Here is a 15309-nt window from a genome sequence, read left to right as displayed (position 1 = left end):
AGTATGGAAACCATTAATTATTTATGTATAAACATGAATAACATGCATGTAACTTGAGACTGTTGGGAAAATATGTAGCTAAGATTGTATAGACTACTCTCCCTTAAACACAGTGCCCATGGAATGATGTCTGTAGGAAAGGGCTGAACTCAGACCAGTTGCTGGGATACTTCCCCTGCACAGTGGAACTGCTTGGCTAAAGGTGCCGTGGGGGTTTTCCTTTCCAACTGAGGATATTTGTATGGGATTCAGTCAAATGAAACTCTAATACCTGTAACATTACTGGGGTGTGGGGGAGCACTCCAGCTTTCCCAAGAAATTGCTGACACACGAAGTAAAACAGGAAGAAAATGTCATTCTTCACCACGGCAGGATGGGCTGATGAACTGAGATGCCATGATGTTCACAGACTGAACTTACAAAACCTTTTTTTTTTTCCTCTTTTTCCCTACCTAAAAATTGTTGTGATAGGGTTTCCCAGGTCTCAGAGGAGAGAAAGGAGAGAGAAGTGAAAGAGGCGAGAAGGTGAGTGCGTTATGGCTGCAGGCACATTCATGGGGCAGGACAAGCAGCTCTTTCTGCCAGGTTGCCCTGGGTGCTGGTCCTCTCTTGGCTGTTTCTTGAGTAATTCCTGAAAGGCCTTTTCCATAGCACAAGTCCTTGCCCGGTCCCAGTGTAGGGCAGGACAGGCAGTTAATTCCTACCCACTTGGAAGAGCTTTCAACCCCCACCCACAGCACAACCACTGTGGGGAAATGGAGCAGCGTGACAGCTCCAGGCTGCAAAGAATTGCTGGTCTTGGTTTCTAGACCTTGAAAATAGATCCAAGGCAAAGGTTTTGCTACAGGGATCCTTAAACAAAGGGATGCCCAGCTGCGTCCAGGGCAGTGGCTGGAAGCTGCTGCTCCCACTTGCTGTCAGATACCAACCTTTAGTCAATCAATTATCTATTACAGTATCTCCACCTAGCTTTTAACTAAAGATTTTCACAGTGATTTAATTACTCAGCTGAGGTTACACTTGTGCAACTGTCCCTACTCTGGGTGAGGAGTGGGACTCTGTAAGTGCTGTGAGACATAAAGCAAAGGTGTTCCTTCTCCTTTTTCCTGATATTTTCCTGTTGTGCTGACAGGGTGAGCGAGGAATACCAGGGAGAAAAGGAGCCAAGGGGCAGAAGGGGGAACCAGGCCCCCCTGGACTGGATCAGCCTTGTCCTGTGGTATGTCTTCCATTTCCCTCATCCTCAGCTCGGGTTGCTGGGGCTGAAAAGGAGCCACAGCTTTTCAGCCAGGGAAAAGGAGGGAGGATTTGGGAGTTCTCTGTTTTGCAGTAAATCAGAGCAGATGGTTATTGTTTTCTCACTTTTCTTACTGGTTTATCTGCACTGCTGGAAGTTCACTGCTCGTTTTAAGGGCTCCTCACTGGCCAGATGGGAGCAAGACACAGCAGTAAAAATAAAGGATCTTTGTGTAAAGACCTTCTTATTGTAGTCAGGAACAATGGACCTCAGTAGAGCTCTTCAGGAGATAGTGTGAAGCTGCAGGCCTGGCTTCTAAGCATGTCTGAAATCAGGGAGTAACTGGGTGCTGTGCATGGGAGGTGATTTGTAAACAAGGTCAGCTCTATCTGTTCATCCCAGCAAACCAAGCGAGGGATGAGCCTGGGGAAGTGTCTTAGAGTTGATGCCATCATAGTTCTGCCAAAGAGAAGTGATGGATGAGCTGGAGCTGGAGCTCCCCAGGCTGCCAAGAAGTGCCTCTGGGAGAAGAGACCTCCCTGGGTTTCTCTGCCTGTGGCTCAGATCTGTCCCTTCTCAGTCAGACACATCCTGGGCCACCACTGTGCAGTGTCTACAAAGACAGGCTTTCCAGGAAACCTCCTGGGTGTTTGAGCCAGGGGAACCTGGATCTCCCAAGTGCACTTCCAGAACCTCTCATTCACTTGACAGAGCCCAGGAAAAAAAAAATCTAGACTGATTTATAAGTTATTTGACCCGGTAAAATTTACCTCCTTTTCATTACTGTTTTTCATATATTGACTACAACCAGAGAGACAGATCCTTTCCCTAAAGTGCTTTGAAGGGTGCAGGATGAAAAGTATCAAATATTGAACTGAAACTGCTTAAATGTACCTGTTTAAGACTTTAGTTCAGAGGCACCAAATAGTGCCAGGTACTTGCTCTAACACGATCCAAAAACCCATTTCTTGTCTAAATGTGTGACTTTTCCTCAGCCTGCCAGCACAGCTATAGCAGCCAAAACTGTTGTGTAGCTCCACACCAGTAAAAAACTCCTTTAGTCAATATGCTTTATTTTGCCCAGAGATTGAATGTGAACTACCATTAATTTTTTCCTCCCTCAACATGTTGGGTGATTTACCCCTTACCTCTCTGACTGAGCTGTTACAAATGTGAATCTCTGGTTTGTGTATAGATGATCTTTCCCAGATGACAGACTCTGCGTCTGTGAATTCCCTACCATAAAACCACTCTGCTGACTTGCTGTGTCATCAGAAATGGAGCTGTGAAGCTCTAGACCCATTCTCCTCCTCTGCTGAAACGTGGGCATCTGTCTGAGTAACTTCTGGTCCTTTATCATTCTCAACAAGCAGTTGTTTTTCCAAACAGGGAGATCATAGCATTGCAGGCAGCAAAAGGGAGCCAGGTTTGCCAGGCCTGGATGGGCTGAGCGTGCCCTGCCCTTTGGTACAGTATCTGCTCTCTCTCTTTCTTGCATGGCTTGTTGTGTGTGTTCCTGCTGTGGCCAAGCCCTGTCCTGAGAAGCAAATCCCTCCAGGGAGAGGAAGGACACAAGGCAGCAGGGCTGGAACGAGATGTTTCACTTTGGTATTTGGGGAAGGATGCCAATGTCTTGTTCCTGCTTCCTCCAAGTTAAAATTACTTTAGATAAGGAGTGTAAACCATGGGAGATCACGTAGAGGATGCTGGTCCCTTCCTGGCAACAGATGCTCAAAGTTAGCTACGGTTTCTCTCAGCACCTGTGGCCCAGTTTGGTTCCCCTTGTGCTGGTGCAGCCCTGTGAGTCCCATTCCCAGCTGAGATTTGAAAAGCTTCCCTCAAATGAAGGGGCAGCCCTGCAGAGCAGGGTCACCAGCACTCTGGGCATCAGAAGGGCTTTGCTGTGTCAGCACAGAGCTCAGGTTGGGTCCAGTGGTTATGCAGGAAGGTTCATGCTCTCCTCCCCAAAAGGGCTCTGCTCAACTAGTCATTGTTTTATTTTCATTTTTTTTAACCATAGAAAATGCTGCATGTCAGATGATTTGCAGTTGTCCTCAGAGAAACAAAAGGGCAGTAAGCTGTTTCTCTTTCAAAAAGTTAAATTACTTTCAGATGTGTCAAAGAAACCAATTCCTAACAGCAGGCCCGCTCCAACTCTCCATATTTACTCCCCAGAGATGTTCTATTCACCAAGCATCTCCCATCTTAACTGTACAGAAAACACAGGACCTATGTGTATTGAAGGCATTGTAAACTGCAGTAGGTGATTTCTCCAAGATGTAACTACAACATGACCAAGTTAGTAAAGCCCTTGCACATCTCCCTGTTTGGGTATATGAAGGGCAGTTGCATGTTGGTTGGAATGGTGACTTTGTTCTCCACCCCACTGTGTGGTGGAGGCTTTCTGGGCTCTCAGTGATGGCTTTTAGTCCAGGAGCATCAGCATGAGCCTTACACAAAGGCCACAAAGCTCTTTTTAAGTTGACAAGTCATTTTGGGATCACTGGAGTGAAACGTGGTAGAAAGGCTGGAGTTTTATGATGGCCAAAGTTAAGTATTTTGAGGAAGGAGAAAAAAACAGGGCAGAAATCAGCTCTGTGACCATCCATGTTAGGGTGTGCTTTAACAGCAAGTCAGGATGTTTCTTGGTCAAATGACTGCTCTGCAACTTGTCCCCTGTACCCTTCACCCCCAGACAACTCTGGCAAATGTACCAGTTGCACTTTTCTTATGAATAGTTATGGACCAAAATATTGACCGTGTCTGCAGAAAAATGTGTGTTTTCTAACTAATGTCACAGGAAAGCATGTGAAAATAACTTGACTTCTTACACTGTGAGTAGCTGGAGAGGGTAACCTTACTTCACTGCATCTGTTTTATTGGGCATAGGCTATTTTACATATAAAATCAATACAGAATACAAAAAATGTGATGACTGACATTTACAGTAAAAAATGTAAAATTGCATTTTGACCTCTGTTTGCACTGGCAGTTCCCTCTGCTGCACACACATTCCCATGGCTTCCCACCCCCGGGGAATCTGAGGTGGCTCTGAGGGAAGGGTCAGTGCACGTGTGCTCTCTGTGGCTCTACATGCAGAAATTAATGTAATTGGAGATCCAAGAGCCTTAAAAAATTCCAGCATCACAAAAGGCAGCTGAAGTCAGCTATTTCTTCTAAAGTGTCTTGAAAGAGCTGGTCATACAAAGCCCATTCCTCTTCTAAGGGGCTCCTTCCTTTTCAGTGCTCTCCTCCTGGTCAGTGAGCTCTTCTCTGGCTTTCTGGTTTTTGTGTGCTTCTTGAATCTCCATTGGAACATGACATATTTTCACTCCCTTTGCATAGTCCACAACTCATCCCATGTCAATCAGTTCAGCAACTCAAGATTTCTTAAAGAAACTAAGTACTGCAGGATCAAATTTAACACAATCAGGACACCATCCAGGAAAAAAAAAGACCTACATCACCTCCCCCCCAGTTGAAAAGTACATTTTAACAGAAAGTACATTTCCACATCATGCTTTCCATATTTATGTCTGATTGCAAAAACCACTACCTCATAAAACAGATCATGAAGTTAATGAACTGTGGTTTCAAATCTTTATATTTGTTCACATTTTCTTTTTTGTTTAAAGGAAAACAGAAAGTGTAGATTTCTGAATTTTTTTACCCTGGGGTCTATTCAGTTTTGTGTTGTGTGTGACACATGGATTACATTGCCTGCATATTTATTGTTGTGCATATACAGTAAATGGGTTTTGCATGGTAATTAACAGTGCTGCTAAACTATTCATTGTTGTGACAACTGAGCTTCAGGTTTTTGAGTCTGACACTTAAGCCACTGTCAAGAAAACTGAATCTGTAAATTCAATTTTGCAGGGACCAGACGGACTGCCAGTAGCAGGATGTTGGCATAAGGTACAGTAACATTAATAACTGTATATCCTTGAACAGGCCCCAAGTAATTTTTCTGGCTGCATGATGACTGTTTGCCCTGCTGCATGTCCTTTATATGCCTGGCAGACATGATGTCATGCCTTGGGAGAGCAGGATTCCAGCAGCTTCATGTCTTGTTCCCCACTGCTCTAGATTGGTGCTGGGAACACCAAGAACTTGCTAAGCACAAAAAAATCATTGTTGTTAATACTGTCAGTAGAATGCCTTTTCACAGGCTTGCTCAGGCTTTTGTTCTGGCCCAGGCAGCTTAGGAACCACCTGTGGAAAGGCTGCAGCACTCTGCAAGATGTGCTCCTGCAACTTACTCAGCTCATAACCTCTAGATGAGAATTTTACAGTGGGTTATTGCTTTGTTGCAGAGTTACAAACATTTATGGCCAAACAAGGGCTCTTCTACCATTGTAATTATAACCCAGAGCCACCACACTGGCTGAGTGCTCCAATACCCTGGGTGCAGGTAATTCATTCCATCTCCTGCACCCAGAACAGCCAGGGGTGTTATGTGCTAATGCAGCCTGGGAGAATGAGGAAAGATGTGTCCACTGGGACACGAGGATTTAATTCAGACTTGCAGGAGGATGCTCATTCTCTGACAAAGGTATGACACTGAAGCTGAGAGGAATTACTAGCCCAGTTGTATGTGGATGTAGTTGGGAGTTAACAGCAAGCATGTTACTAACTGGTTGCAAACCCTCAGTTAGAATGTGAGCACACCCTTAGTACATCAAAGTTTTTAATTATGTGTAAGTCATTTGGATGTCTTGTTAATATTAAAAGAAATTTGAATGCCAATCCTTATAATAATAACAGTAAGATTAGTAAGTGTAAGGAATGGAGCATTTATCTGATTAAAATGTTTGTCTGTGTGTTCTTTTTCAGTGATCCCTAAGCATGAAGCACAATATGTAAATAATGTGATATATTTTGATCTTTTTAATTTTTGTATAAAAAAAGGAAAAAAAAAAACTTTCGACAGTAATATATTGACCTTTTTTTATACTGGATTCTGACATTTACGGACTTGGAAAATATTGTAAAGCTCCCAAACCCATAAAATACGCATGGTAACACCAGGATTTGATAAAGGTACTGCTACCAGTAGCTGGGAATGAACAGTATTTTCACTGCTCGTGCTGCTGTGTGAACTAACAGGACTGAGCCAGCTGCTCGTGTGCCTCATCGCATGGAGTAAACCCTGTCCTAGTCTGGCTCTCACCTCTGTATCTGCATTGCACATGCACATTGAAAGGGTGAAAGAACCTGGCTGAAAACAAAGAAAAAGAGGATGCAGCCCTGAAAATGGAAGAGCTACTGTAAACTGTCTGGTCAGACAGGAGAAGGACTTGCAACCTGCAGAGGAGACAAAGCCGAGCTCCATTCATCACTGCAGCTCTGGGGCTGAACAAAACAACCCTGACTGCCTGGGGTTATTCTACAACCATGAGAAGCATTTTTCCCCTCAAGGGGAAGCACCTCTGGGTCCTGTTCTGGGGTCTGTGCCTGAAGATGTGCCAGCACTTTGTTACTGTGGAAGCTGAATTCCCCAGGAAGCCTCCGCTGGAGAATTTCCAAACAAAAAAATGTGGCAATACTTTCAGTGCAGAGAGTTGCAGGACAGGGAGAGCTCTGCTGAAGTCCCTTCTTAAACAACAGAGCACATAATTTTGCTGTTGGGATTCCTAGAACTTGGGAGTTTGGAGTATTTAATTGTCTTGTTTTGTGGGTTTCATTTACTTTTTATTTTTTCTTGGTTTACATGGTTTTAACTGTAAACTAACTCTGCACACTTCTCTTGTCTTCTTCCTTCTCTCCCCCTTTTCAGTCTCTTTCTTTAAACTATCTCAGGCACATCCCATGCAGAGCAGGGCAATGAATAAGAGGATTATTATTTTGATATCTGCATATGCCACTGCAAGATCGATTAATAACTATTCCTCAGTTCCCATTTTTTAAGATGTTGAAAAAAACAGAGGCTGTGCAGTAGAGAGCCATAAACAATTATTTCAGAGAGGAAAAGGATGGCTTACAGCCGAGTCTGTTCAGCTTACAATGAAGATCAAGAGGCAACCAGATTCCTTTACAGGGAGGAGATACTTTCTATTAACAAGTTCTTAAACTGAACAGAGAAACATGTACAAATATTCATCCAATGGGCAGAAGCTGAAGCTACACAAACTCAAATAAGCAAGCTGTGGATTTTTATTGGTGAGATTGATTAATCCCAACCAGGCCAGTGATGTAATCCCCATCACCTTAATGCCTTTTTGATTTAACAGTTCATTTCTGGAGGAAATACTTTAGCCCCAGACAAGTTGCTGGGTTCTGTGCGGGCGTCTTAGGTGACATGAAGAGCCTGACCATGATATCAAACAGATGATATCAGGGTTCTCTGTGGCCTTGATCATAAAGAATACGGAAAGGAGTCATTTTTGGTGCCCTGAGTAGATTCAAAAACCTCTGTTAAATTCTTGCTTCGCTGCAACTCTTACTGCAGCTACTGCCAGAGAGGGCTTGAGAGAGGGATGTGACTGTCCAGGTGCAACTGCCCTGTACAAGCTGACCTAGTGCTACAGGAATTCTTGCTCCAGTGTTCTGAAGAACAGTGGGAATGTGCTTTGTGCTCCGTGCAGGCTGAGTGATGTCTGTGGGTTACCTGTGACTGGATCCTGGGTGTCCTTGAGCTCATCCCTTTAGCTGGGAGGGTGTGTTGTGTGCTGGTCGATGCTGCTCTGCCCATCTGCCTTGGTGGGTGTGGACACAGAAGGCTTAAGGGCTGTAGGCAGTGGACTTGTTACCTGTTGTTGTTGGCTGCTTAGGGTCTACACCTACACATCACTTGTGGCTATACTTGGCATTTTCACCAGTTACTCACCATTCTCTTGGTCACCATATAGATTAAATCCATGTAAATTCGTATCAACTAACAAATCAAGAAACAAGAATTATGTAACTCAAAACAGCAATGAAAATGCATTTTATTTACTTCCATTTCATGTTCTTAGCTATCACTTTTGGTGTAGGGGTTTTTAAAGGCATAAGGAGCAGCTAACAAGCTCCCACTGGTTTTTAGTGCTTTTGAAAAACCCCTTTATTGTCCCAAATTAAAGCTAAAAAAATCTTCTGTGAAAGGTTGAAGGCAAATCTCTCATTGATGTCTCCAGGAAGATCTGTAATTGTTCCCTTAATGTACAGTTGCTCTTCCCATCTGCCACAGTCATCTCCAAACTAAAAGCAATTCACTACTCCAAACCACACTGTGGGCTTCTACACTCAAATTCCTGCCCGTGTCCTGATCACGGAACCTCTTTCAGTATCAATGAGAGTTCAGTCCCCAGAATGACTGCAGAAAGCACAAGAATCTGGAAGTGTCCACAAACAATCTACAATGCAGATAGAAAAGTCTTGTTTTACATACGCTGGCAAAAACTAAACAGCTTTCTATCTAGCTCCTACTTGAAGAAGTTTGATATCACTGAAGCTACAAGACAAGCTAACCTCCAAAGCTTATGAAATTATATTAAAATTTATATTTTCTCTGAGGAAATACCCCGAAGTCCTATTATCTTCAGGTAAACAAGTCAGTATTCCGTCTTCAACTTGTGGAATATCCAGTGCTTGTAGGCATCAACTGTGACCACTGCCAGGCCTGCAAAACATTGATACAGAATACCAGAATAGTGCTTTACCTATTGCTCCTCACCGTCCCCCTCCCAGCACAGAGCTCTGCTGCCACAGCACCCGGGACATTGGTTGTTAGGGAGGAAGAGGGTGCTTATTCCCCATCCCTGAGGCACAGCCTGACCACTCACAGCGTTTCCACACCACTCAAGGAAGGCTGGAATTCTTTTCCTAGCACGGGACTACACCTGCTATCCAACACCCACCAGTGCCACACCTCAGCAGCCAAACGTTTTGGTGCTCACCTTTGGAAACTCCCAGGCAAATACCCTTGGGTTGGTTCATCCGTGCACCTGCAGCAGCGAGGGATGTTCAGGACATCTGACTTACTGCCCCTGTACAGATCAGCCATCTGTGCTCAGTCACTTCTCTGGACTCCTGCCACTGCCATTCCCACCAGGAATGCTGGCAGTACAGATCCTGCTGTATGCTGTTGCCACTTTGGCTATGAGGAACTAACCAGTCTCCAAGGCCTGTGGGTGGTACATCTCCTCTACCAACCCCTTCCACCACCGAAGCAGTGGAGCTCCGTGGAGAGCAGAGCAGGGAATGGATCCCCAGGCAGGGCTGAAGTTCTGATCAGCACTTGAAGTCCCTCCTGGTCCTCAGCTGAGATCATGCATTTAACCTTTATGTTCTGAACTGAGTGTAGCTGGTTCCCTGCCCATGGCAGGGGGTTGGAACTAGATGACCTTTAAAGTTCCTTCAAATCCAAACCATTCTGTGATTATCAATCATATCATTCAGAGCAACAGACTGTATTAGAGGGACTGTTGGGTTTTCTATGGATTGCAGAGAGTGTAAGAGGGAATCTGTTTAGACTTCCATGTGCCTTCCACACACACACATATCCAGAAGAGTAGGTTGTTAAATACAGAACAGTCATGATCTTATTGCAATGAGTTAAAAAAAGATGTGCTTTGCTCAGCAACTTCATGCCAGATCAGTTGATTATTTTCTCCTTCCAGATGAAAATGTTTATGTGGGTCTTTTTGAATACTTTTGAGTTTGCAAATAGCTCACAAAGACAAATTTTACTTTTAGGTATTACTGGCAGTCTTGCTCCAACTCAGTCATGCTCTCAGTCTCTCACAAAGCACAGGGCATTTTTTTCCCCAAGAAACCTCTCTTGTTTTCCCCTCTGGTTGGAAAGAATGTGAGACTGTTTTACAGCAATTCTTAAGTGCAGCAAAATGTTACCACTATATGTCAGTAGCAATAAGGATGATTGACAGGGAGGCTGCTAATGCTTATGAAATGTGGGTCAGTCTGAGACCTGAACTTGATTTTTCTTGATCACTAAAATATTTGGTATATTGACTTCATGGATTCATCAACAGACATTCTGGGTAACACACTGAAGTTACTGGTCTTGGGGGAACCTGAAACTCAGACATATTTATTTCTGTTTTCTAGTTTACAAACCAAAATTCCTTTCCCTAATTAAAATGCCTGTGAAAGCATGGTGGTTTCCATTAGGTTAAGCTAACCATGTCTGCCTGCTGCCCGGGAGCAGAGGACAAGCAGCCTTCTTTAAGGCTTGTTCTATTTAAAATTGTGGCTGACAATTATCTTTCCAGTTGCTACCAACATCCTCTCTCTAACACGCTGCAGGAAGCAAAGTTCCCAAACTGAATCCTTAGGGCACAAGAGCTCACTTGAAACCCCTGAGAAGGTTTTTCAGCCACGAAGCTCTGCAGGCAGGGCTGCCTTGCCACGAGACATGGCAGATGTGGTACGTGACTGACTCTGGCTGTGGGGGCTGTGTCAGTCCTGGTGGTGCTGCACCCAACTCTAAGAATGGGGAGCACTCCCTAAAGCTTCTGGGGAGAATGGATTTGGGGGAGAGTAACTCCAGCAGTGCTGGGAGTGTGCTGGCAGCTCAAGAGGGCCCTTGCCAGAGCATGAACCTGATGATTTGGCCTGTGCTGATGGGGACAAGCGAGATTAATTAAGAGCTGAATCGTGGCTTGGCCAGTGAGTTCAGGAATATTTCTCTGGATTATGAAACAGGTGGCAGAGAAATCCTGATCTGACTCCAAGCTGGAACTGTTTCCAAGTGTCAATGAACCAGGATTTTACTTTTAAAAAAAAAATCATCAAGATGTTGCCACGTGCTTTGTTTTATTCCCATGGAGGAGTCCTGTACTCACTGCTTTTGACACTTGCTGTATATAGAATGGTGATTTCCATAAGGATTTTTCTCCTGTGTATTTAAAAATAAGAATGTTTCTTCTATGGTAAGCAACTTTCTGATGTGTTTTCTTTTTAGGAAACCAACAGGTAAAACATTTAGATGAGCTTTTGTCTTCTGTAATTTCATAAATTCAGCATTTTAAATTCTTAAGCAAACTAGCAAAACACATGGGAGGTTTCAGCAGCTCAAGAATCCCATGCAATGATGCAAAATAATCCACAGAGAATGACACAGGTTGACCTGCGGTTTTAAGATTATTATAGTAACCCACTAACCAGGCTAAATTTTTATAGATATGGTTTTGCAGTCAGCCAAACGTAGCAGGCTCTTGGGCAAGAATGAAAGAACCCACTGTAATGCACGAATAATTAGAGTTAATAATAAAATTTATTTTTAAAAAATTTATTCAAATTATAAGAGGGCAGAAATTTCCAGCTCTATACTGATAAATAACTCCCCTTGTGCCTCCTTAGCCTGTCAATATAATGTGTATTATAAAGGTGTATCAGAGCACAGATTTCCTGCTCAATGAATGGTGATTCAATGCTGCCCTCTAGAGGAGATATTTTTAAATATTTTAATACAAATTTATGCAAATTTTATGCTGTGAAACTGTCCCTTAATTGGCAGTACAGAGAGAGATGGGCACGACTTTTGCATAACTCTGTGGTTTGAATTGATATTTGTAAAACAGCAGTACACAGATAGAAACTTTGTTTTTTTCCAAAGCTGGTATTTCTTTCTTGGGAAATACCATCATATTCTCACGCTTGTTTTTTCAGTCCCACTGCTGCCTAGATAATTTAAAGAATTAAACAAATTAAATCTACCTGTAGTAGGTTACATGTCATGTTTCCATTTTTAAAATTTTGAGCATGAGAGCTTGGAATTATTTTCTTTAGAGAAAACAGATTTTTAGTTAAGATATGCAAAAATACTAAGAAAAAATGTAAAAATTGAAACATCCCCAAACTACTTATCCTGGACAAATACTGCAGGTATGTGGGGTGAGTTTGGTTTCAATGTGCTCTAGCAGAGCTCAGTGTGTCCTCAGCAGGTGTCCAGGGCTGGAGTAGAACCTCAAGTTAATTTGGAACTCCTGAGTTTTACCTTTCATTACCTGCTGACATGCTGAGCAGCCCAGCCAGCCTTCCTGGTGTTTATAACCAGGGAGATTTTTAAGTGAGAGATATGAAATACCTGCATAATTTCAAGAGGCCTAAAGACACTTTTGCTCAACTCAGGCAATGACTGTGGCACAAACTGACCTTGGCAACCTTACAGGACAGTGTTTATGTAAGAATATTTCTTGGACTCTTTTGCAATAGGTTTTTTTTTTAATTTATGGGGTTTTGTTTTGGGTTTTTTCTGTTCAGTTTTTTTTTCCACGAAGAGGGGGCAGAGGGAAACACCTGGTCACTCTAGTTAGTCCAGTCTCAGTGTCATTTGCTGGAGGAGTCACCTGCCTTCTAATTGTGTCCCTGGCACTGCACTGAACCTGGCCATAATTTGTTTGAACTACGTGAATTTGTTTGAAATACTTCACAGCTCTGCTTCAGGGAATCTACTGCAGACTGAAGCAAACCAGTGAGTAAAAAATTCCATTTCCTAAGCTTTATTTTCCCTGATGATCGTTTATATCTGTAAGCTAAAAATTACAATATTTTCACGTGCCCAGGTGAGCTACTGCAACTTTTCCATGTGCTTTTAAGGGGTGTGTAACTGTTGTGTAACCTGCAGCTAAAGCAAGTGCTGAAAACCTGACACTTAGAAATGAATGGAGGAAGGACTTTAATAGATTATTTTATTGTATACTACTGGAGAGAGCTTGGGGGAAACCACAGGAAAGCTGGGAAACTTGAGTTTTCCATGCATAAGAAGTTGAATTATTGACAAGAGAGCGGAATAAGAATTAGATTAGTAACATTTTGTGGTTTTCCTATGTCTTAGGACAACAATTAATTCCTGTTTGTTAAGTTGCCTCATAGTTGCATAGTTTCATGGAACAGTCACTCACATGTGTGTCAGTGTGTGGTTTCTTATATAACATAGATAATTAACAGAAACTTAAAATGGAGATGGCCCAAGTATCCATAAAGGACACTAACACCCCTTGCTGCTTTTTTATATACTGTTAAATACTGCATTTGGAAAGTGTATTTTACACAAATTTATGAAGTGCAGGTAAGTCTGTATCAAACTCGCATTTCTGCAATTACATTAAAAAATTAGGACCTGGTTTTGCAAAGCAAAAGCACCCACGTTACCCACTGAATTTGTGAATTTAGTACAAGAGGTAGTAAACTGCCATCACGTAGAATGGGAGTTGGAGTCCTGTTGTGTTTGCTGGTTTGTTTCATAGAGTGCAGTTTTACAGACAATTTCATAACATAGCTATTTTTTGTGTTACTATTTGGAGTTCTTTTTCTGCTATCCAAAAAACCAATCAAAAAAATTCAGTATGAGGAAAGTTCAGCACAAAATACCACAGTCAAAACCTGCTCTATGTTCATTCTATATCCCTTACTTTGGACATAGAAATATTACAAAACTTGCACGTACACTAACATTTGAGAAACTGTACCTGCTGCTACTTAAAATCTGACTGAAAATGTTACTTATTTGTAGAAAAATACATGCAATGTGTGCCTTCTCTGCCCATATTTGTTTTGAAATTATGCTGATAGAGTTTAATCCTCTACCACGTTATGCAAGTGTCCCTCATTTATGGGAGTGGTTGCATCACTCCAGGGAGGCTGTTCAGAGGAGAAAGGGCTGATTGTGTGTGTGTGCAGTTTGGACACCTTGCCAAAATTAGTTTTGTTTTGAATGTATTTACATGGTATTCTATACAAAGCTGACTAAATCTATATATAGATATTAAAAATACAGAAAATGTACTTAACACCTCTACTTGCAAACTTTTTGTGATTTTTTTTTTTAATCATGTATGTGCCATGAAAAGTATTCTATTTACTCATTTCTTTGGGGAACAACTACTTTAAAAATGAAGGCATTAATAACAGTATTTCTTATCCATTGTTTTAACATGTTAAAATGGTATTAATTAGTACTGCATCATGTATTTCTAGTTTAAAGCTGTAATGGACAATACATTACCTTGAGACCTCAAAAAATAATTTTTCTTGTGCTTTTTTTTTTAATAAAAGCAAAGACTAGATTTTTAAAAATGGTCTCTCTGTACAGATTACTTTTGCAGTTGTGTGAATATGTATAATGAACTCTGCATTTGTAACCAAGAGTAAACTTTCCAAATTGTAAATGTTCAGGTTGTTATTATAAATAGCCAGTAAATATCTTAACCAGACAAGAGTTCAAATAAAGATTAACAGTCATTATTATATTTTTCTCCACTGTCTTTTGTTACTTAAACCTGACTTCTATGAAACAACTGGGTCTGACTTCCTAAATTCAATCTAACTTTTAAGTGCATAGCAATTTGGTTTAGCATTCTCCATATTACACAAAGTTTAAATTGCTCCTGTGCTTATCAAGTAGTTGTGACTAGAGATAATTTTGGTGGCTATAGCTAGTCAGCAAAGTCTGCCAAGTGTCGTTTTAAAAGTCTGCTCTGTTTAGAAAAACATCATAACAGATGTTGTCAGCAAAAAAATGTGAACAGGTACTTGGAAGGGAAAAAAAGGTGGCATTTTTTAGAATGAATCTGGCTAAGTTCATGAATTTGTATCATGGAATACAACACCTACACAGCAGCAGAAAACCCATCCCAGAACCTCCCTTCTGGTTATCTCCCTGTTTTTCTTTAGGTAATTCCAGTCAAACAGGAACAGAGGAATAACCATTCTAATCTGACGACAGCATTTCCTCTTTTAATCCCAACTACTGCCTGTCCTAGGATTGGCTTTTAAGGAGTCATCTGTCAGGTCTGCTTTTATCTGCCACCGACCAAACACGGAGGTACAACATATAAATGGTTGGTTTTACTTTTGCTTAAATAGTTCAAGCACGTGTTGAACAATTACTTCACTTCTAACACCCAGGCTAACCCCTCAAATTATTCTCAACCGTAAAAGACACTTCCTCGGCGTGTATTTCAAAAGAAGAGTGCTACAGCTGCACTAATGGTCCTGGAGAGGCTGTAACCCAGAGGGACCTGGGGCTGGATGCGGCTCCGAACCCAGCGGTGTGTGAGGTGAGTGGTTTGAGGGGACCCCGCCGGGCGCTGCTGCCCGTGAGGGGAGCGCCATCCCCGCGGCCA

General features: G+C 42.2%; 1 protein-coding gene and 1 long non-coding RNA gene across 2 annotated transcripts in view; one reads left to right on the top strand and one right to left on the bottom strand.

Annotated features, from left to right (window-relative positions):
• Positions 1–7563, top strand: part of COL23A1 (collagen type XXIII alpha 1 chain) — a 173575-nt gene extending 166012 nt beyond the window's left edge. The window contains exons 24-28 of the mRNA XM_025896000.2: positions 472–525; positions 1133–1219; positions 2627–2704; positions 5117–5155; positions 6074–7563. Of these exons, the coding sequence (XP_025751785.1) occupies positions 472–525; positions 1133–1219; positions 2627–2704; positions 5117–5155; positions 6074–6076 (261 nt within the window). The 3' untranslated portion in view covers positions 6077–7563. The remainder of the gene's footprint in view (positions 1–471; positions 526–1132; positions 1220–2626; positions 2705–5116; positions 5156–6073) is intronic.
• On the bottom strand, positions 4077–10014 carry LOC108641117. Its single transcript, XR_001921769.2, has 3 exons — positions 9118–10014; positions 7848–8840; positions 4077–4643 (listed from the first exon to the last, which is right to left on the bottom strand). It is a non-coding gene; the product is annotated as an uncharacterized LOC108641117 (long non-coding RNA).
• Positions 10015–15309: the final 5295 nt, after the last annotated feature.

The sequence above is a fragment of the Manacus vitellinus genome, unplaced genomic scaffold, assembly GCF_001715985.3.
Source record: "Manacus vitellinus isolate BGI_N305 unplaced genomic scaffold, ASM171598v3 scaffold_51_pilon, whole genome shotgun sequence".
In the NCBI taxonomy this organism is placed as follows: Eukaryota; Metazoa; Chordata; class Aves; order Passeriformes; family Pipridae; genus Manacus; species Manacus vitellinus.
This window is presented reverse-complemented; position numbering and strand designations above follow the sequence as displayed.